Genomic DNA, 23020 nt, shown 5'->3' with positions numbered 1-23020 from the left:
TATGTGCAGAATGTGTTATTTCTGGGGTTTTACACATTTCTCTTTCTCATATAAGGAATGTGAAATGTCTTTAATAGATATGGATGCATGCAGATTGTTGAAACTGCACCAAATCATTTTTTGTCATTGCTTTTGTTTGAGTGGCACAATGGGTGGTTTATAAAGTCCCGACCTTGTCATTGATTAGAGTGTTTCCTCTCTATTTCATACAAGTAACACAGAATGATCCCAGTTCTCAGTCTGTGCAGACCCATCATAGTGCCATGTGACCTCATATTAACAGCTGGTGAAAGGTAGAACAGAGTATTAGGGTGAAATGAGAGAGACAAAGGAAACACTGTGAGTCTAACTGAAGCCATGATGTCCTTGAAACACAAGGTGAAAGTAACACAACACACCCCGTCACAGCCGATCTGCCTATAGTCATATAAAACACACAACCATTAACAGACCCTCTGGTGGATTGATAAGAGAATACTATGTTGTAAATCAGAGAGCAGTCCTGCTCCCTCACAGTCCTCCAGCACTTATTTAGGTAAAATCCTGTACTCACTACTATTTATTACACTGAAAGACATGCTGAAATGTTTTTTTTATAAGGCAGCACAGCTAAAGTTGACATGGCATAAACCTGAAATAGCTTGCATCAAATGTCACTTCATGAAATATTATTATTTTGTATGTTTTAAAAAGCTAAGCACAAGAAACTCTAACTAACTTAACAAGTGAGTTAGAAAGGTTGGCTCAGTGATTGAATTGTGTTGAGCTCGACTTTCTAGAGGTGGATGCTGTCCAAGTTGGTTAGCATGTTAAAGGGGTGGCTGTGGCTCAAAGGAAGAGCAGGCACGTAGTGTAAAAGCACTTTGAGTGGTCAGACGACTAGAAAGGCGCTATACAAGTACAGGTCCATTTACCATTTACAGTTTAAATGTTTCCCACTACCTCCACAACATGCTTGTGGAGAGGACAATCATATTTACCCAAAAACACTCATTCCCAAATAGAGACATTTTGTCACTTCATACAGACGCACAAGGTACCCTTTAGCATCACGTAACATACTTATTTTAACCCACAATATGTTTTCCTAAACCTTACCAAACAAAACTGCGTCATTTTCACAGCATTAACTACATGTTTAAAAGGCGTCTCATACAGATGTTGTTGTTGTTGTGGTGGTGCCGTATGACATGCGGTGTGACAAAATAGCATTGGTATTCAACCTGGGAATGAACATGTTGGCACAGAAGATCAGTGGACTGGGAAGCTTCTAAGGTTCTTACTGGACTATCTATCTATCTGTTTAACCAACAGAAGAGCTGTAGATGAATCAGAATAGTAGTGGACGTCATCAGCTTCTATTGTGACGACAACAAACTCATCGTTACGGATCACCACTCAGTTGCACACAGTGTCAACAAAGTCTGTTTTTAGAGGAGGACAATCTCCCTCTGGCCTGCCCTTCACCTGTCTACTCTCACATGTCTCTTGTTGAAAATGTCAGAATGTGGTTGGATCAGACATCAAGTATGTGCAGGTAAAGGGCAATCCAATGATTTGGTATTTAATCTCCAAAAAGTTGATGGACTCACAGAAGACAGAATTTATAAAGAATGGTCACAATCGAAGCAGCGGAAGCAATAATATTTTGACTTTTTTTTGTACTAATTGAATCAGTACGAAATGGGGTACCTGAGTACCTTAATTTTTTGTAAACTAAGTACCAATGTCTATCACCAATGGGCTAGCTATGCAGTCCGAAGCTCATATGCTAGTAGTGTAAACCAGTGATGGCAGTGCGACACTGAAGCTTCGATACGTGCTTCAAACCCTGAACTACAACTCCATAGAACCACTGCTTCAAAGCTTGCTTTGGTGCGAAAAAAATCACGTGACATATGACGTACCAAGCAGCAACTGCTTCATTGACTGAATGAATCACCTGACTGGTTCGTGGTCCAATCAGGCGATTCACTGGCACTGCCTCGTCTCGATTCTAACAGGTGACAGGTTGAGACAGTCTTGAATTTGAGCGCCTTTAACAATATACAACCACAAATGTGGAGAAATTGTGAGCAAAAAAAGAAACCAGCTCAACCCAAAAACTGTTAATAATAATGTAAAATGTAGGCTACCATAATAAAAACCTTTGAGTGTTCCCCATCCCCCCCTGCCATAGTTACACAAGCACACCCAACCTATGCCATGTTTCCAAGCATTCTCTCCTCAATAACACAATACACACATTCATCATCTTTATTTGTAAATAGAACATGATATAGATAATAATTTTCAAAGCAAAGATACTTTAAATCCATGGGTTATCAAAGCAAAGATGCTTCAGAACAAAAAGTGTTTTCTACAAACAGTTTCTCCAACACTGCTCATTAAGGTGTGTGAGTGTGTGTGTGGGAGTGAAGCTTCGAGTAATGAACCCATTTTCAAAACAATTGGCTCAAGTTGTTCAGTGCTTCACAAAAGCTTCATTTGCCCATCACTAGTGAAAACAACCCCCCCTCGCCAGCTATTAGGAGCTAGTACAATTGGGCACACGCAGCTGTCTGTCTGTTTGTCTCTCTCTCTGTCTGTCTGTCTGTCTGTCTGTCTGTCTGTCTGTCTGTCTCTCTCTCTCTCTCTCTCTCTCTCACCCCAACTGGTCGAGACAGACGACCACCCACCTAGAGCCGGAGGATCTGTCCTAGGTTTCTGCCTTTTAACAGGCAGTTTTTCCTTGCCCTTGTCGCCAAGTGCTTGCTCATGGTGGTACTGTTGGGTCTCTGTAAATAATGTTCTGTTATGAATTGGCGCTATTTAAATAAAATTGAATTGAATTGAATTGAATTGCACTGGTAAGTGACTTCCTGTCTTACAATATACATACATAACAATACCCTGATACTTTCGTCCAGGTGACAAGGCGCACCTTTTGTCAACTAAGACTCAACTTCTCATTGATTAACAGTTTAGTCCACTATGAGGGGGCAGCCCTAAAGAGATGCACTGTATATCTGTGGATGTCATACAAACTCTGGTGTGTGACATACTTGTAGAATCCAGTCCATGACAATCCCTTATTGATCTTAATGGAATAAATTGACATATCCGTCTGGCAGCTGGCTGGGGGACACAATTCTAAGTGGCTGGTAGTGTATACAGTACATATACTACATACATATGTTCGCAGACCTCCTTCTTCAGGACCAAACGCACATCAAGCATACTATGATCCATCAGTGTTTCATGTATGCAGAGAAGGAAGAGAAATGTTCCAGCATGTTCTGAATTGACTGGATGTTTGTGGTGAGGCTTTGAAACCAAACTCATAATATTTCTCCATCACACTGCAGTAAACCTTCAGCTTTATCTTTACTGAGGGCATGTGGTCTTTGAACGTCATCTAAGCAGACCACAGAGAGGCAGACAATAGGAGTGTTTCCTAAGCATCTCATAAAGTAATCCCCTGAAAACATGGAGTCTGGGGAGTTCCTGTGTGACAGAAAGGGATACAGCAAAGAAAAGCAAAGAAGGAAAAGTGAACACATTCAACATGAGCTACACTGCACTTACATCTTTGCCTATCTAGTTTTTATTTCTCTGTTTCTATATTTTATTTCTAATGGCCGAGGGACTGTGATCACAAAGATCTCCTTTCAAGTGTGGCTGGAACCTTGGTGCTCTCTCTCCCTGTATTTCCTGTTATCTCACAAATAAAGGCAAAGTAATAGCGAATATGATCAAATATTATTTAAAAAACAGCTTAATAAACAAAAAACAGCTCTCAAATGGTCAAATGGGATGTTTTTTTTCTATCTTATCTTTTGCATTGCATGGTTGTGCTGTGTTGGGACTATTTTCAGGGGCAGATTATTCAACATTTGATGAGTACATGGTGCAGGAAGATGGTGTAAATGGGACTGAGGCATTGGGTAATGAAGGAACATGTCACTGTGCAAATTGTTTTTGGACAATAATGGTGCTTTATGGTGGTAGTAGCACAGTCTGTAGGGACTTGGCTTAGGAACTGGAGGTTCACTGGTTTAAGTCCAGCACTGTATGGAGTGTGGACTGGCAGCTGGCACCCTTGAGCAAGGCAACCCCTAACTGCTCACGGAGCGCCCCTTTGTGGCAGCCCATCTTTCCACATTTGCATGTCTATAAGCCCTGCATATGCAGGATTGTATTTTGTGTATTGTATTGTGTTTCCCCATTGGGGATTAATAAATATTTCTTCTTCTCCTTCTTCTTCTTCTTCTTCTTCTGGCACAGAGGAAGAAGATACATCAGGCTTTGATACACACACAATACCCTTAGACTGTATAAAACAATAAATAATGTACAACAAGTGTGTCACAGCATTGTGCCGAAAAAGAATAAAATGATCAAGTATGTATAAATATAGAATATTAAATTTTCATAATCACCTGAATATAATAATTGTTGTGTTTTTGTGTCCTTTGAATGAGCGGTTCTTATCTACAGACTCTACCGTACTCCTCACCCCGTTCTCATTCCCAGGTGGTCAGATACAAATGTGAGCTGTGTTCAGTTAGTCGCATTCAAGTGCAAAGCCAGTAAATACCCGTACTACTGATACCAGGAATCAGGGGTTGTCCAGTGAGAAAAGGGCTGTAAAGAGACGCAGTATACAGTATCTTAAGTTACTTTCACTCATTAGAATGCCTGACACTCACATCATGAGGTATGAAATTGTAGTGGTAAAAATATGTAACAAAGTATTACTAGTGTACTTAGTGTATCATCTGACCATTTTGTGTTACAAGGAAAATGCTGAATAATCTGGCGAGCTGTTCATCTTAAGAACTGTGTTTAATGTGTGATACATTCCCTGTGACTGCGCAGGTGTGTGTGGACTTTGTTCAGGTTTCACTCATGAACAGATCCGTCCTGCAGAGAAGTCACCTTGTCTCTGCAGAGAACATTGCAGCTCTTCCTGTCTTCCTCTTCCTGCCTCACTGTCCAGCCCCCTCCTTACTACTACGTCCTCCAAGTATCTGCATGACTACATTCACACTACTACACCTGCACAGTCTGCTGACTGGCTAAACTGTGAGCCTGGCTCTTCTCCCTTTACATGGGACTGGGGCCACACTGACCTCTGGAGGTTTGACATAGAAACAGGGGGACATCAGTCATGTTCCCACAACTACTTCTCTGTATATTGCAGTTTTCCTCTGCAAGGCCGTCCCATGAAAGTAGCTGCAGTAATCTCCGCCCCCTGTTGATCACCTGAGCACTGAACCAGGAAATAAGGACTGCGGCAAGTGTAGTGTCCTTGCTCACCTTCAACTTTAGACTGTCTCAGCCATGCATACATTCTTTAGATACCATATGGTCGCATCTGAAAGGTATGATATATTATAAGAGAAACAGTTAATTTGCCAAATATAATTATGCTTATCTGTAAGCAGAGACACATTTACACCTTACAGTAAAAATAAATACACAGCAGTGGTCTGCTGTTGGGATACAGTTAAATTCATCTTAATCACATCCCTGCACAGTTTCTCATCACTGACACATGTCTGCTCAGGCAGTAAATCTGAGGACATGCTGCAGTGTCATTGTAATCACCAGAGTAAAGATCCTGCACAGACAAGCAGACACACTGATCTTTTTGCCAGCATGAAAAATGTTATTAATAGCAACAAAACATTTCCATGTACAAGACAGAACATACACACACAGGTACACAGAAAAAGAGGGGGAGAGAGAGTATCAGATTGCAGTGGGTGCTCCAGAAGGAGGCTGTGTCCTCCAGATGTCATCGGTGACGGAAAAGTACCGTCACACCCAGTGAAGCTTCACATCCTTCTGTGGGAGAGGGGATTAAATGATTAGCTCGTCCTCACTTTCATTTGCGCTCTTCTCTCCTGTTCCTGCTGCTGTTCTCTGACTAAGAAAACTGCTGACTGGGAAATTCTTTCAGCTCCTGCTGCACGAGCAGAGAATGAGTTCACTGCACTTTACTATCCCACATTCAGACACAATGTGCCATGATGAACTCACTCGTTCAGTTACACTGGCAACTAAAGGACCCTTCTCAGAACTATTTGTCTCTTCTCATTCAAACTTCACATGTGGTTCATAATTTTTTCACATCTCTTAATAAACTCAACTGTCTCCATGTTTTTGTATAAAAGGTCATTAAAAGGGGTCTAGTTCATAATTATTTAGTAATTCAGTAGCAACCCATCCTAAGTTCCGCCTCTTTTCTCTCTGTGCCCCAATGACAGTTGAGTAAGCCTCAGTCAGAACTTCAGTCATCTTTCTCCTTTCCTGTACTTAATCTATGTTGAAAAGACAACCAAATCACTTGTAGTTGCATCTTAAAGGTCCAGTGTGTAACATTTAGGAAGATCTATTGGCAGAAATGAACTATAATATTCATATGTATGTTGTCATTAGTGTACAATCACCAGAATATAGTAGTGTGTTTTTGTTACCTTAGAATGAGCCGTTTCTATCTACAGAGACACAGCGTGAGTCTGGCATGTTTCTACAGTAGCCCAGAACGAGCAAACCAAACACTCGCAGTAGATAAGGCTTTTCACATTTTTAAACTTAAAGAAATGACATTACTATTGTCACCAGAGACTTCTGTCGGCTGAACTAGAAAGATTTTAAATAAAAAACAAAAATGAACACAAATGTGTTTGTTGTTTCTGCCACATTTATCATGACATGACCCACAAGATGTATCTTTAGAGCTTTTCCATTACTGCTTTTGGCCACAGCGAGCCAAACTATGCCATGAAATTTGCATTTGTGCCTTTGGACCTTCTCCAGAGTCGGCTCCAAGCAGACTGTGGTGACATCTCACCAACTGCAGTCAACCCGTGAAAACCTACCTTATCCCCCTCAAAAAACATGCCTGTTCCGAGGCTCAACTCATGTCTGTGCAGTAGAGCAGACAGACAGACATTTTTAAAAGTGTGTTCGGCTCTCAGTACTTTTGTGGTTTCTTACTGAATCTCTGTGGTTTGAAGTTTCTCTTCTGTGTCCAAGTTTATACTTTATTTTACTGTTTTGTGTTCGCTTTCAGCTGTGTAGGAGTTGTTAGTGTTGTTAGTACTGATTTTGCTGCTTCATAATGAAAGTGTTTAAATAACAAAATAACTGTTATTTTTACTTTTAAGAATTTATAGTTAATATATAGTTAAATGTGTTTATCACCAGAGCAGAGTTTAGTTAGTGGCTTTTCTTGAAAAAAACAGAGAGGACCTTCTCTCTCTTCTTGTGGCCCCTTGGAGGGCCCCTACCCTTAGGTTGGGAAGCATTGGACTACACTAGCTAATTGATTTCAAGTAGTTAAAACTAGCTCAACCTAGAGCAGCTACAAAAATAAAATGTTGCTTTGATCAGTATTAACTCTAATTCTAATGTTTTCACATGGAATATATCAGTCACAAGGACCATTTTTACAGCAGAACAAATACTTTTACTTAAACAGGATTGTAAATGCAGGAGTTTTGCTTAATTATTTATATTTACATTGCTTTAGTGATATTGTACCTATCATATTAGGCTACCTGCTCTTAAGCCTCTTTGGAGGGCCTCTGTGTAAAAATGTTGTTCAAGATCTTCATTATTTCAGTTTAAATGTTGCATATTCCTTAATGAATATGTTCAAATGACTCCAAAATAAATCGGTGGCCAGGTAGTGTGCACAGACAGACTGTAAACACAGACAGCAAGATGATAGAGGGATTCAAAGGACCCAGCACCAGGTTGATCTATGCCTTCACTTTGCTGTCCACTTGATTCTAAAGTTTTATACCCGTCTCTATATTCATTCTGTACACAAAGTTTGATTGTACTTTGCTTGCTATTTTTATGCTTGCTTTTTACTGACTTTTTGTTTTATATGTTTGTAATTTTGTAGTATTTGCATTATGACAATGGTTTCAGTATTTAGATTTTATGTAGTAGTAGATGATGCTTTCAGGTATGATTCATTACGAAGAGCGCAGCTGTGAATGTGACCTTCCTTCTTACTTGATGGATGAGGTGTGTGTGTGTGTGTGTGTGAGAGAGAGAGAGAGAGAGAGAGAGAGAGAGAGAGAGAGAGGGAGGATGTTATTTAGTGTGTCAGCAGTTAAGGTGATCCCTGCAGAGGCAGCATGTCTGCCACCTAGTGAGTGTCAAACTGCACTGCGTGTTACATGGAAGCAGGGCAAACTGCTTTGCTTGCTGAATTAGATCTCAGATCTGCCATTTTTTTGGGTCATTTAAACCCCCCCCCCCAGTTAATTATGCTGACGTAGCACCAAAATACCTCAAGCTACTGTATATATTTATCAGGGCTAAATCTAAAGAGGGAAAAGTGCCGGCCCAGTTTGATGTTGGCTGCTGTTAAATTGAATAAATTAATTTAGATTAATAATGTGTTAAAAAAAAACAGAAATTAATTTAATGATCTGTTATGACCATATTTTAGACTAAGTAAGAGACTACGTGTTCTTTTATTTGTTTTGAACAATCACCGTTAACTCCAATGCAGTAGGTGGCGGTATGCAGCCTTTACCACTGTACCCGATCCGAGAACGGGCTTCCGCAGTCCACAGCTGGAGACTGAAATAGACGTGGACAGTAATTTATATTTAGTGGAAGTATATTGTCAGAAGCGATATGGATGTAGCGCTGTATCTGGTAGCTGCTGCTGTCCTCATTGTTCTCATTGGGTTTGCGTTGAAGGTGCGAAAGAAAACACAGGAAGGTAAGGAGCCTTAGAGCTAACGTCGGTGAGCTAATGTTAGCATCGTGTTTACCCAGCTGTTGCTTTAACACGTTTACCTTTCGACACGGTGTCACATTGTTGACATTGTAGTAAACCTATGTGGTGTGAGGAAACAGCGGCAAGTCACCCTGGAAGCCTTCCTGCTGAAGTTGCTTTTGTGTTGGTTTGAAGAAACGTCAGCAGCTGTCAGTCCGTCTTAAACTACGGAGGCTGCAGTGGGCCATATGAACTTGTAGTAATGTTTAAGCGTTACTTAGCACACTAAAAACGCCTTTACTGAAGACACAAAAGTAATTGTATCTTTTTTTCTGTTTATGTTGTAGTTGCTGTATATTCGTAAAAGCTGTTATGCAGTTTTGAAACATTGTTTGCTTTGTCTTAAAAGTCTGCCATGAAAAGTAACGAATTGGCTATATTCTATTATGTAAAGTTATTTTGAATGCATAGATGCATACACTTAAAGATCCCCTCCAGACTATATTAAGACAGAATGCATGGAACAATAATGTGTGTTTGATGTGTTTTCTCCACAAAAAAAGGCATCTACTACTTTAATAAAAATTCCAGAATCTACAAATATGTAAATGTTGTACATTCAAGTTTTCCTGCTGGACACAAGATGTCTCCTTCTTCACTGTAAAGTCTGTTCACAGTGTATGTGCACTTGTGGCTTCAAGTTTCTACATCACACTTGTATAAATTGCATACTGGACTGGGATTTACCTTCAAACTATTTATGATGTCACAAATCATGCTTGTAGGCCCCTGAGTCCTAAGAGTGGTTAGGACTCAGAATGATCAAATGCTCAGTAAGAAATAACTTCAGATCAAGACTGGAGGACCAGAACACCTGATCAGGATATCTTTAGCTGAAGCCTATTTCAGGAAGGAGATATTACTGTGTTTTTGATTGAAGTATCAGAAGTTTTTTAACCTATCTCTATAAATCGATAGAAGGAAATCTTATTATAAGAACAGGGACGCACCTGTCTCCCACCAGTTCCAGGGCCCAACCTCAGTGTTTTGACTAATAGCGTGTACTGATCTGATACCATTGAAATCTTTGCAGTCGTTACATATGTAACATGCATTGCATAGACACTAATATGATATGTTCTGTGCCTTCTCCATTCTCAGCTGATGAGGAGCAGCGGAGGGATGTTGTCCGGGCAGCGGGGCCCCCTCAGCGGGCAGCAGAGGAGCGAGGAGCTGGTATGCCTCGCAGGAGGAGGAACTTCGCTGCAGTGATGGCAAACAGACAGAGAGAAGCTGTGGAACCCGGTAAACAGTTCTAACTTTGTTTATAAAGTACACCATAATGTAATGGATTTTTTGATGAGCAAGAATCTCTTGTTAGTCCTAAAACTGTCACTTCAACCATGTAGACTACATGATTGCGCTTTTAAAAGTTAATCACTTAAATAGTAAAATAATTAGCCAAATGCTCCCATTTTGATATGTATAATGTGTTATGTAAAAGATCATGTGACAAGTGTGCTGTTGATTTCAGAGGAGGAGCACGAGGAGGAAGAAGAGGTGGAGCAGCAGAACTTCCAGCCGACAGCAAAAGTTGGAGCCAAGAAGCAGAAGAAGCTGGAGGAGAAACAGGCCAAGAAAGCCCAGAGAGAGGTGAGGTCCATGCTGTCCACTCATTCTAAGCTGGCACTGAGTGTGTAGTCACACTGGAAAAGTGACAAATTGGAGTAGACTCAAAGCAGACGATTGACTAAATATGTTTGATTTTGTTGATGGACACTATTCTCCCAAAGTGCAGAATAGAAACGGAGAAAATGCTCACATCAGAAAATGAAATCTCAAATATTGGCAAAAACATTTTGATGTCTCTTTGTCAAAGTTTAAAGGTGGGGTCAGTCATTCTGGAGAAAGATAGTTGACTTTTGAGTCAGCGATCTTTCTCCAGAATGACTGACCCCACCTTTAATTGTCCCTTCCTAAGTACTGCCCCTTTTTTACTTTATGCTCCAATAACATTTGAGCAAGCCTTAGTCAGAACCTTGGTCAACTACTGTATCTCCTTTCCTGTACTTGGTTATGCGATGTGCTAGGCTCAGCCATGACATTATGACCACCTACCTGATATTGCCTAAAATGATATTACGAAGCATGGACTCCACTAGACCTCTGAAGGTGTGCTGTGGTATCTGGCACCAACGCGTTAACAGCAGATCCTTTAAGTCCTGTAAGTTGTGAGGTGGGGCCTCCATGGATCTGACTTGTTTGTCCAGCAGTTCCCACAGATGCTCTGGGAATTTTGTGGCCAAGTCAACACCTTGTTCCTCAAACCATTCCTGAACATTTCTGATTTTTGGCATGGCTGCTGAAAGAGGCCACTCCTATACGGGAATACTGTTTCCATGAAAATTCAGCTCTCGTGGGGTGTTCCCAGTCTGCGGTGGTCAGTACCTATCAAAAGTGGTCCAAGGAAGGAAAAGCAGAGATGGGCTTTTTGATGCCGGTGGGGAGCGAAGGATTGCCCCGTGTGTGAAAAAGTTAATGCTAGTTCTGATAGAAAGGTGTCAGAACACACACGCATTGCAATTTGTTGTGTATGGGGCCGCGTAGCAAAATGCTAGCTAACTAGCAAGATAATTTACATCAACAGTTAGCTAGTTACATCTGCTAACTAATTACAAATTGATTTAAATTAGCTAGCTAGGGCGCCCGGTTAGTTCAGTCAGTAGAGCTGGCAACCCATGTACGGAGTTGCTGCAGTGGCCCGGGTTCGAATCCGACCTGCGGCCCTTTGCTGCGTGTCATCCCCTCTCTCTGCCCCCCTTTCCTGTCTGTCTTCAGCTGTCACTATCAATAAAGGCAAAATGCCAAAAAATAACTTTAAAAAAATTAATTTGCTAGCTAGTCAGGTAGCGTTTTGCTAACATTAGCTAACTTAAGATGTGACAACATTTGTCTGTTTGATCTTTTAACCATCTTCAGAATGTGGTTGTCTTTCCAATACAGACGAGCCCAGCACATACTGTAGTACAGGAAGGATTGCTGAACTGTTATTGGAGCACAGAGCAAAAAGGGGCAGGACTTTGGAAGGGTCAATTGGCAGAGACATTGTAAAGTAGCAGTTTGTCCAAAGCGCATGTATTGTAACCTTTTAAGAAATGGTCAAACAGCAGACTTACTCTTTTACTGTAATATGTAGTATATACTGTATAGAATTAATATGTAGTTTAGAATAGGGACACAACTCCAGCTGGGATTAAGGGATGTCAGAGTGGAAGATCACTTAATGTTTCTAAATGGCTTACTATTCTATATCTGTTCAAAGTTTTCAAAGGTGTTAAATGACCATTCTCAGATGTCTTTAGCTCACTGTTAAGGTTTTAAAACTCCCAACACAGGTGGAGATGGAGGAGAGGGAGGAGCGGAAGAGGATGCAGGAGCTCAGAGAGCAGGAGAGACGTCAGGAAGAGGAGCGAGAACGACTGCAGGAACAGAAAGAGGTCACACACACACACACACACACACACACACACACACACACACACACACACACACACACACACACACACACACACACTTCACCAGCTGTTCACTCTTGTTCATACAAGGAGATGCTGAGACTCTGTGCTGGTGTTTATTCAGGAGGAGGATGAGCGCCGGGCTAAAGAGGAGCAGGAGAGACGAGAGGAGGAGGAGTACTTAAGACTCAAAGCCTCCTTCGTCATAGAAGACCAGGGAGAGGAGGAGCAGCTCACTGAGGACCAGGTCACATCTCTGCTGAGCTTGTATCATTATAACGTTCCACTCTCTCTGTCCTTTGACTTTTAAATATAACAACTTGTTTGTGTTCTTTACTCAGTCACGCAACCTGCTGCAAGAATTCATCCAGTACATCGAGGTGAGAGCTAATACATTCCACACCCTCCACCCTGTACTGATGTGAATGCACTGTATTGAACAGTGTCCCCTCTGTCCTACAGAGTTCTAAGGTGGTCCTCCTGGAGGACTTGGCTTCTCAATTTGGGATGAGGACACAGGATGCTATTAGCAGATTGCAGGACCTGTTAGCTGAAGGTTCCCTCACAGGTCAGTGTGACCAGGGCTGATATGGATGATGCTCCTCAGATTAATTACTCTTTGCCAACATTACCGACTATCTAGCATTTTCTGCTTTTCTTCGTCATATATAATAGAAAACAAAATTAGTTGTTGTTGTTAAACTGTTGGTTGGACAAAACACGGGATTCGAAGACATCCCTTTGAGCTTTTTCCTCCAAATGCGTATACAGTATACATACACACACAATACACAACTACCTGTGGTATGTGATCTCCCTCTAGTGGTCTATGGAGGAATCCATGAAGTTTTTTGGGAAAAAAACACTTTATCAAATGACATCCAGTCGAATGAAAATACTAAACTATGATATTCTTGAAATGTAATTCAAAACAAGTTTTGCTTCTCCTGTAGTATTTTTTTTCCAGCATCAGCCTGCTACAGAGTTTTCATGCACCATAGGGTGTGCATACATCCATGATTCATTACACCATGCTGACACCAAGTATCAGTTGTAGTGGTACTTCTTTGTACACCATGTCTGTGGCTGAGCAAAGTCTACAATATTTAAATAAACAAATAAAGGAATAAACCAGCCTCCTTTGTGAACTGCCTATAGCTGAACAGTGTTGGCCTACAATACTGTATTTTAATGTCAGTCATAACAGTGGTACTAATATGGTGTAAAAAGTTTGAGAGATACTTTTTAAAATTTTTTTATATATATAATGCGATGTATGTGTCCTGCAGGAGTGATTGATGACAGAGGGAAGTTTATCTCCATCACTCCAGAGGAGCTGGATTCAGTGGCTCAGTTCATCAGACAGAGAGGCAGAGTTTCCATTACAGAGCTGGCTCAGGCCAGTAACTCTCTCATCAACCTGACGCCTGAGAGCCGCAGCACTGCCTGACAGATCCCTCACTGATGCAGGACACCTGGACCACAGTCTTTATGAGACTGCTGAAGAGTAACGTCTGAAGTTTTCTCTAAGCTGCTGGTGAAAAGCACATCGAGGACTGCTATTGGCTTCAAAAAGACATTTAAAAGTTGAAATGAAGACACAGTAACTGTGTATGACATGAAATTAAGCCCAACAATATGATACAGTGACTTTGCTTTGTTGTGGGGAAAAAATAAAAATCAAAAGTCCAGTTTGAGATTCATATTTTTGTCAAAGCGTTTGTTGGACTTTTTTACTGTGACCTTCATGGTGGTTGTGTCATACAGATCATGAAATTAACACCTAACATGGAGATGTCCAATGCCTATGTCCTCACCCTTTCATTTTAAGCACAATAAAGTTTCCCATTCACAAGGAGTGAATTTGGGTTTCAAATTTGAAGTTTGAATTTATACACAAATATAACTGGCTTTGTTGAAACAACCAACTACTTCATTAGTTACTTAAACTGCAACAGAGGTTTTTCTGCAGGTGATGTAATTTACATTGTCCACCTGTAGTCCACCTGTAGTCATTGATAAAAAGCGGCAGACAGGAAGGTCATGTGACAGACCATCAACCAAAGACGATCTTTGATCATTGACATCACTGAGCTCTGGCCCTCCAAGGGATGAGGTTTGGGAACCCTAGCTACTTATGTTTATGTTCTGGTCATACAGCAAAGTAAAAATATTCTGTCTTACAATCTTTTCATTAATTTCCTTGTAACTAAGTTAATCATGCCCCCTGCTGGCCATTTTTGAAACGTCTCCTACACTTTGTCTCTCAAAAGCAGAGGCCGCCTGTATTTACCCCTTCACCTACTGTTAACACCAGCTAGACGTAAGCCCTTGTTATCACGAGTCTCTACTGCATACAACTTGAATCACTCTCTTTGTATCCATTTACTCCTCTTACTCCAATGATATTCTTGAAATGTCAGAACTGTTCCTTTAATATGCATTTGTTTCAACACTCAGCATTATAGTCCTGTACGATCAGCACAGGACCTGATCTAGGGCCAGTATTTAATACTGAGTGGCTCTGTCATCACTGTGATAAGAGATTAGTGGGTTTTCTGAGGCAGATCTTCAACACAAGTTTTATCATCCAAAACAAATCTGCACCACAGAAACACACAACTAATGAACATAAAATCTATGACTGTGCTTAAATAGACAGATTTTATTACATAATATATCTTCTGACTTCTGAAGGAATATGAGTCCATACACTGATGACAGGCACATCAGGCGTTTATAACCTAAAGTTTGTTTCTGTTCTCATGGAATCAGGATTGTTTGGTCTCTTCTTTTCAAAGGTCTTTCAGTCCACAAGCCTGAAATAAAAAGTGAGTCTCAGAGGCTGAGGTGGATTTCAGCTGGATGTCTCTTGGTCTTTATCCTGGACTCCCTGTCCTCTCTGAGTGATCTCCCACGTCGAGTTGGCTCCTCTATCCTGAAAACAAGAAAAATAAATATCCCTGTAAACTATACTTGAAATATCTGATATCAGAATAAACGCTGCATGTTGCCACAGTTCAGTTTTCAGTTTGATGTGAGCTGACCCAGCTTACCTTTATCAGCACACCCAAGGGTGCCAGGTTGTTTCTGAGGGTGTCACAAGCTTTGAGGAGCGGGATTCTCTCTGGGTTAAGTCCAGGTTTGTTGAGAGATCCAGCGGTCAGGCAATCTTGACGAGCAAGTGCGAATGCTCGAACTTCAGTTCTGAAACGGGTCAGCTGCTCCACGACGCCCTCCAGACTTCCCTGAGGACTCACAGCATCAGACTCCTGCATGTGAAGGCGGGACAGCAGAGGGGAGGGAATGTAAGATGACTACTCATTAACACAAATGCTGCCCTGCCACCAGTTGAGAATCAAAAAAAATGACAAAAGGTGTACTGACCTTACTGTGCATCAGATTTATCCCAAACACATCCAAGACATCTCTGATGTAGCTGACCATCGCTGCAAACACGGCAGGGCTCCGAGCTGCTCCATCACACTAAATGGGTACAATATACACAGATATTATTTCTCTGCTAGCTGGGGTCATACAGTCAGCGATCTATCCAACTTTCCCCTTCGCAATTACATTCTTGTTCCCCTTCTGGGGTGGCTGAAGACTTAGCAATGTAAAATGTTGTTGTTCAGTGTGTTTATGTATTTCCAAGAGAGGTGTGCAGTTAGGCACAGCAAGTTACCTCAGAAACAGGATGGAGTTGGCAGTTTGCATGATAAATCAAATTCATCAAAGCACTCATGGCTCTCGGGGTATCAAAGTCGTCTGCCAGTGCTTTCATCACGCTGGATTTAGTCTCAGTCAACCTGAAGAAACACAAGTTCTCCCAGTCAGCTCAAACATAACTAGAAGAAGAAATAAATAATACTTTCTTACCTGTTCTGTTTTTTAGGGGGACAAACAAATATAGACTTCAAAGAACCTTGTAACAATGGGAATGTCTTTTAGAGGCAAACCTTTAAACAAACAAGAACTGGATGGATGCTTCCTCCAACCAAGTTACAAGTCAAGTTGCAGTTTCTCTGCCCAGATCTGTCCAGACTCATACTCATTCACAATGACCTTTGGACTCAAAGGTCATTGTGAATGACTCTTTTGACTAAAAGAGTCAATTCAGTGTCAAATCAACTGTGAACTATTTTGACAATCTCCCAACCTGTCCCTAAGTTATGGTGTTGAATAAGCGTCAAAAAAGTGTTTTTCCCGGATATTATGATGCCACAATAAAGTTGACATTGGACTTTTTGAATGAAAAAATATCATCACTTCATTGGATCCAAGTAAACAACTGTATAAAATGTTGTTGTAATTACTACGTCAATTCTTCTCTGACCAAAGACATGTCTGTCAAGGTCATTTTGAGGTCACAATGAACTTTGAGCTTAAAGTCAAGTGTCACCAATTCATTTGTGATGTCACAGTGATCTTTGACCACCAAAATTTAATCAGTTCATCCTTGTCCTAGTGGGCCATTTATGCCAGATGGCAGAAAGACTGATGGACAATCCGAAAATATCATCATGTATGCCACAACAGGCAAGTGATGCACAGTTCAAGCCAACACATAAAAAACCTTACCCTCCAAATGATGCACTTTCCATATGTTCCCACACATCAAACCTGCACACACTTTTTAGCTGTTTTTCAAATATTGTACACTATACTTACTTTCCCATGGTTAAAGTGTCAATCGCCAATTTGGACATTTCACATGAAATACTATTTTAATGAGGTTTACTCTCACACAGAGATAATATGGGTTGAGAACTCAACAGAAAGTCAGTCTAACAGAAAGTGAAACAAATATGATGAAGAATCAAACCATGAATGAATCATTCAAACTGTGGAGGAAGTAACTACCTCTCCCAGAGCAAAGCTTCCTGTACAGGTGAACACTGCAGCTGACCCTTCATGTAGGCCTGAGCATCATGGATAAAGGTGGAGATGGTTCCCAGAGAGGTCCGAGCCTCCGAAATGCTGCTGTCACTGTAGTTAATACCTGTGGAGACAGCACATAAATCATGTTACTGCAACGAACACAGTCTACAACCTGCTTCATTACTCTGCCACTGGAATAATTTGCCACTTCTTTCATCATCATCATCATGCATTAAGAAACACTGTTTAAAACTAATATAGTTATGTATAAATGTACCAATAATTAAAAATTATTTCTGCCTTTAAATGATAAACATATGGATTCAAAATGTCTTCATATCACATAGCACTGGGGAAAAGAAACAGTAAAAAAAAAAATTAATTGTTTTCCTACCTGACCGGTATTTACTCAAAAGACAAAACATACGGAACTCATTGGCAGAGTAAGACTGCAGGAAATCCTGATGGAAGACAAAAACAGAACGTCAATATACAACATGGAAGATACAGAAATTGATTGATTTACTCAATAGGTGATGAATAATTCATGATGACTTTACCTGGATGGTGACATAGTTCTTTAAAGATTTAGACATTTTCTCTGGGCTGCCTTTTAGGTGCAAGTGTCCTAAAAACAATAACAACCAATCAGGTGCACATATTTACAAACAGAAACACTAAGTGTGGCAGTCTTTTGAGGGGAAGCCTCTTGACTTGACATATGCAGAGTTGTGCAGCAGTGCCCAGAGTTCTCACAGAGGACTACAGCGGCAAGGATTAGCAGATTATTTGTCAACTATTGAATTAATCTGCAACTTTTTGATGATCAATTAATTGTTTTAAGTGGCTTTTGAAAAAATCTCTGATTTCAGCTTTTCAATTGTGAATATCTTCTGGTTTATTTGGTCCTTGGTGAGTGGTTCCTAACCTTTTTCCTTAATTCAATTCAATTCAATTTTATTTGTATAGCGCCAATTCATAACAGAAGTTATCTCAGGACACTTTTCAAATAGAGCAGGTCTAGACCGAACTCTTTAAAACATTATTTACAGAGACCCAACAGTACCACCATGAGCAAGCACTAGGCGACAAGGGCAAGGAAAAACTACCTGTTAAAAGGCAGAAACCTAGGACAGATCCTTCGGCTCTAGGTGGGTGGTCGTCTGTCTTAAGGGACCCCTTTTCTATCTTTTGACTAAACTGACACATTTTATGGACATTTCATATTATCTTCAATGCATAACAATAACATTACAGAACAACTGTATATTGGTTGTATATTGATGAAATACTGAACACAATAACTGCAGGAAGTTTGTATAAAATTAGCAATTCTGATAGATTTTGAGCAGATTATGTGAATATTGCATTAGAGATGAGTTTTACTGATATTGTTTATAATGTTTTACACAATTCTATGTGTGTATTTAGTTTTTTTTCACAATCATACATACTTAATAGGCTTCTTTTTTTGACAAATTCAGTGTTTTGTTCTTCCTGATGCTTGGCCACTGTTCTATTAGTTCTGTGGAGGTTTTGACTTTTCTAATGCAGAACACGGCTGTTTATCAGCAACCAAGTTGAGATCCTAAATATTTATCTGAACATTAAAAATAACAATGTCATTTAGTTTTCTTCACAGAAATGGATGAAATGCTGAGATGCAGATTTGGTAGCTGTACTGATTACGAATTTGGAGATTTTTGGTTTTGAGTGTAAGCAAAATCTCAATTTGAAAAAATTGAATATTCAGATATTGATACTGAATGTTCATGTCTGGCCTCAGTGCACCCCTTCTTTTTTCATCAATAGTTACAAATACAAAACATATCAACCATACTTATTTATTACTTTATGGTTATGAAAGTGTATCAACCTTGGTCTAGCACTAATGTATAAAATTCTGGAATCACAGGCTATATTCAAGCACTCTTTATTCTTCAGTAAATCCACTTTTAAGTATTTGAATTTTTCCCCCCCCAAGCACCCGTACTTTCGGGACACAATGGTTCCAATGTGATTTTTTAGTCAAGAGGATTGAGGTTGAGGATTTACCTGAGTGGAGGAAGTAGTTTGCCCACTGTCCACACTGGTGATAGGCTTCACTCTGAGCGATCTCATTCTCATGGTGAGGAAAGGCCAGGTCGATACCTCCAGAGTGGATATCCAGCTGACTCCCAAACACTGAGCTGAAACCACCACAGAGACAACTGATTCTGAAAGCACGCAATATAATTACTATTACTAATTACTAATAAATCTTATTGATATGAAAAGGGAAAATGCAAATGAATGTTTTGCTACAGAGCCAAACCGATTTACCTGAGTAGAGGAAGGAGTTTGCCCACTGGACAAAAATACTGCATTCACATTTCGTCTTTACAACCTTTTGAGTACACCTTGCTTAAACCAATGCAAATCATTTATACCACTGAGGGTAGATTAGATATTAGAAACATAAGATTATACAAGCCAAACATATCCTCTCGAATGATCGTACACAGTCCTCTGAAGATTAGAACCTCCATAAAATAATTATTGTAGAGCTGTTAGATTAGATTGCATTACTTTCAACTAGATAGATACTGCATTAAACTGGGCTTCAAAGTATTAGTCAATCATAAATAAAATTTAGTTGAGTATGAATTGTACCAAAATCCTTTCCTATCATTCCTGTTAGTGTTAGAAGTACGTCTAAAACCAGTGCTAGTTTTGGACTGTGGCTCAGAGGTCGAGCAGGTCGTCCACTTATCATGTAGTCATATCGTATAAGTACAGCAGGTTGGGAATCACTGGACTGAATCACTAACATATAGTAAGAGACTAAATGAAGCAGACAGGTTATTGTAAATCCAAACCTAGCGATGGTAGAGCATTCGATATGCCAGCCTGGTCTTCCTCTGCCCCACGGAGAGTCCCAGTATGGTTCCTGAGGATTTGCGTGCTTCCAAAGAGCAAAATCTCGTGGGTCTCGCTTAGTTGCGCTGCCTGAAGAAATGTGTAGTTTGTTAAAGGTGACATATAGTCTGCCTAATAGAGAGCCAGAAGTGCCAGTAATCACAGTGTGTGTGGCTCTTAAAAAGCCAAATTTGAGAACTTTTAATCGTTTCTTGGGAAGAATTCTGATTGGTAACAAAGACAATTTGAGAAATGAAAACAGAAAGAACAACTACAGAAAATAAATGTCATAACTCTTTTTTTAAATTTTTCTAATAACGGTATTGTTATTTTTAAAATGTGATTGCTGAAAAAATACTAAGCGCTACTTCGGCTCTGATGCAGCTGCCTCTCGTCCTCTTTCCCGCCCACAACACTATCTGATTGCTTAGATCTTCACAAGTAATAGTAGAGTAATAATTTAATATTTAATATTAAACATATTGTAAATATCTATATTGGATTATAATGATTGATGCATTCATGTGTTGAGCACTTTACTTACTTTATACTGCTTGGTTGCTTAATCATAATTTATTACTTGATTAACATTTTGTATTAATAATGTCAATCTGCAAAGTAACTAGCAACGACATTTATCAAATAAATATAGTGGAGTAAAGTACAATATTTGCTTCCAAAATGTAGTGGAGGTATAAATAAATTTTGCACTCCACCACTAGTTATTCTAAACTTTGACACTAATCTTTATTATTAGTTTCCTTGATTACTAATAATCCTTATATGCATCGGCCCTGAAGAAACAATTTCATTCTATCTATATTTTATAGCTGAAGCTAAAACTATGAAAATAGTTCTGAGAGGGACTAGGCATTGTATTCCTTGTTCTCCTTTACAGTTTGAGCATTTCAGCTGGAAGAAATCTGAGATTTCCTTTAAACAAGAATAACGACATTTTGCTCGATCTATTCAAAAGAACTGGCTTCAGTGATATACACCTGTCCTCTAATTTAACAAAATCAATGACACTGCTGAAGCCGACACAGACACTTACCATGTTCTCCCTGATATTCCACAGCTCTCCCAAACTTGCCATATCGATCACCAATGGACTGGATGTCAAAATACACGTCACCTGCAATCACGGCATTTCCCAAATGTTGACTCAAGTACCATGGGAATACAGCCATTATTTCATAAGAGAAATAATATTAACAAATTCATAAAAAATTACCTTCTTTTGTTGCATAAGCGTGTCCATTCTGGATGATCCTCTCAATGAATGCAACAATATGGTGCACGTTCTCAGTGACTCTTAAATACACTACAGGAGGAATCACCTCAAAACAATAACAGAATACAAATACATGTTTATAGATACAGTGATTACCATTTATATCAGGCTTGAAGGTGGTCTGTAAATTAAATGTCATTTTAATGTAACAAGACATTGTGACCTAACCACACACCTTTAATGACAACATATCCCTCTTGAATTCATCCTCATACATTGTGGATATGATGGTTGTGGAAACATTTTCCTATAAAACAAGGGAAACAAATGAAACATGTTTTCAACAAAGCTAATAAAGACAGCAGTCAATGGCCAATAGGTTAATTCACCAAAAATAATACACAGATGGATCAGACACCACAACAACTATGTGAGTGGAAGACTCTTGCTGGAGATGTGAACAGAATGGTGCTTCTGCCCAACATATACTTTTACTATATCCTGACAGTAGTGCATGAGATAGAAAATCCCACAGCATCTGTATTTGACAACCGCAACAATCAACTATCTTTCTCAGCTCGTTGTTTTCCTTCAGGCCCAGTGGATTCTTGCAGATCATCAGTCTCATGTACTAGTGTCAGAATATAGTGAAAATTCCAGCAAATCTTACAAATTCCTCATTTGAGTTGAGATGGATTATATATGGGCTTTCCCAACAGCTATACATCAGTATAGCACCCACCCCCCTATGAAGAATGGACAACAATAATTGTGCAATTGGCTGCTAATGTTACAATTTAACAAGCTCATCTCCTTCATTTCCCCTAGTTTGTCTTGGGATGTACACGTATATGGGTGTTCATCTCTTTTAGATTGCATACCAATCAAAGTATTCCCTGTATTTGTTCTATTGTTCAGACTTCCAATAAAAAGGAAAATGTGTATAAGAAAGAAAAGCTCATGTGATCTTACCTCCAAACTTCTCTTGATGATTTTGTCATCAATGTCAGTGATGACCATAGCATGGATGACAGTGATTCCAAACAACCTGGACAAAATCCTCTGCACGATATCAAACCTGACATAAGAGCTGTGACAAGACATAAAGTTATTTAACTCAGGCACATTTTACACTTTAGTTTGTACACAAGGTGTTTATACCAGTACCATGCATGACCCAGGTGGGCCTGGTCGTACACAGTGGGTCCACAGCTGTACCTGAGACACAACACATATGAAGTTCCGTGTTATTATGCGGCTGTGAATATGGGCAATGCGGTCTATATTTATCACATATTCCGTACCAGGTAGCTACTCCCTCTCTTGCCAGAACGAGAGGCTCTTTCTGTTTAGTCAGGCTGTTAAAAGCCTTCAAACCCGTGTCAAACCCACTGGGTATCACCCACTTCGTCCCTGAAACACTGCCACACGATCCATTCGACCTGAATTTGAAAGCGTTGACTGCGGGAAGCCCGCGGAGGACCTTTGCTTTCCGTATCACTGACCTCGCTGAGAACCTCCACATACTGACAGCTTGCTAGGTATGAAGCAGCATACGCACTGCTAGCTTAGCCTAGCAACTTGACTCACACCTAAACATAGCAAACAGTCTGAAATGTTAGCAAATGTAGCAACAGACACATCCCCTTTAATAATAATAATAATAATAATAATCAGACTACACGCTCTCTAACGCTATAGTTTCACGCGCATTCATGTCACCTCCTCACTCCTCGCGAGAGTCTCATAACCGGAAGC

General features: G+C 40.0%; 2 protein-coding genes across 2 annotated transcripts; one reads left to right on the top strand and one right to left on the bottom strand.

The window, feature by feature from the left end:
- The first annotated feature begins 8537 nt into the window (after nucleotides 1–8537).
- Nucleotides 8538–13952, top strand: LOC127378461 (DDRGK domain-containing protein 1). The gene is made up of 8 exons (XM_051427305.1): nucleotides 8538–8737; nucleotides 9896–10039; nucleotides 10269–10387; nucleotides 12130–12231; nucleotides 12374–12496; nucleotides 12591–12629; nucleotides 12712–12817; nucleotides 13539–13952. Exons 1-8 carry the CDS (start codon nucleotides 8650–8652, stop codon nucleotides 13697–13699), a joined length of 882 nt encoding a protein of 293 aa, XP_051283265.1. The 5' UTR covers nucleotides 8538–8649; the 3' UTR covers nucleotides 13700–13952.
- A 714-nt stretch (nucleotides 13953–14666) lies between these two features.
- cars2 (cysteinyl-tRNA synthetase 2, mitochondrial) lies at nucleotides 14667–23007 on the bottom strand. The gene is made up of 15 exons (XM_051427283.1): nucleotides 22567–23007; nucleotides 22430–22480; nucleotides 22235–22352; nucleotides 21498–21569; nucleotides 21263–21368; nucleotides 21083–21163; nucleotides 19989–20118; nucleotides 19186–19319; nucleotides 17691–17758; nucleotides 17525–17591; nucleotides 17113–17251; nucleotides 15935–16058; nucleotides 15637–15735; nucleotides 15306–15521; nucleotides 14667–15187 (listed from the first exon to the last, which is right to left on the bottom strand). The coding sequence occupies exons 1-15, from the start codon at nucleotides 22785–22787 to the stop codon at nucleotides 15107–15109; spliced, it is 1707 nt and encodes a 568-aa protein (XP_051283243.1). The 5' UTR covers nucleotides 22788–23007; the 3' UTR covers nucleotides 14667–15106.
- Between the last annotated feature and the right edge of the window lie 13 nt (nucleotides 23008–23020).

This window comes from Dicentrarchus labrax, unplaced genomic scaffold (genome assembly GCF_905237075.1).
Source record: "Dicentrarchus labrax unplaced genomic scaffold, dlabrax2021, whole genome shotgun sequence".
Classification (NCBI taxonomy): domain Eukaryota; kingdom Metazoa; phylum Chordata; class Actinopteri; family Moronidae; genus Dicentrarchus; species Dicentrarchus labrax.
Note: the sequence above shows the minus strand (reverse complement) of the source record. Positions and strands in the feature narration are given on the sequence as shown.

Bases quoted from the DNA above. Each gene is read 5' to 3' on its own strand.
- LOC127378461 (XM_051427305.1), top strand. From the start codon at position 8,650: ATGGATGTAGCGCTGTATCTGGTAGCTGCTGCTGTCCTCATTGTTCTC. The intron at 10,040-10,268 runs GTAAACAGTTCT...TGTTGATTTCAG, and splicing joins GAGAGAAGCTGTGGAACCCG to AGGAGGAGCACGAGGAGGAA. The intron at 12,818-13,538 runs GTCAGTGTGACC...TGTGTCCTGCAG, and splicing joins AGCTGAAGGTTCCCTCACAG to GAGTGATTGATGACAGAGGG.
- cars2 (XM_051427283.1), bottom strand. From the start codon at position 22,787: ATGTGGAGGTTCTCAGCGAGGTCAGTGATACGGAAAGCAAAGGTCCTC. The intron at 21,570-22,234 runs GTAAGATCACAT...CTTGTTTTATAG, and splicing joins TCATCAAGAGAAGTTTGGAG to GAAAATGTTTCCACAACCAT. The intron at 21,164-21,262 runs GTAATTTTTTAT...CCGTGATTGCAG, and splicing joins CGCTTATGCAACAAAAGAAG to GTGACGTGTATTTTGACATC.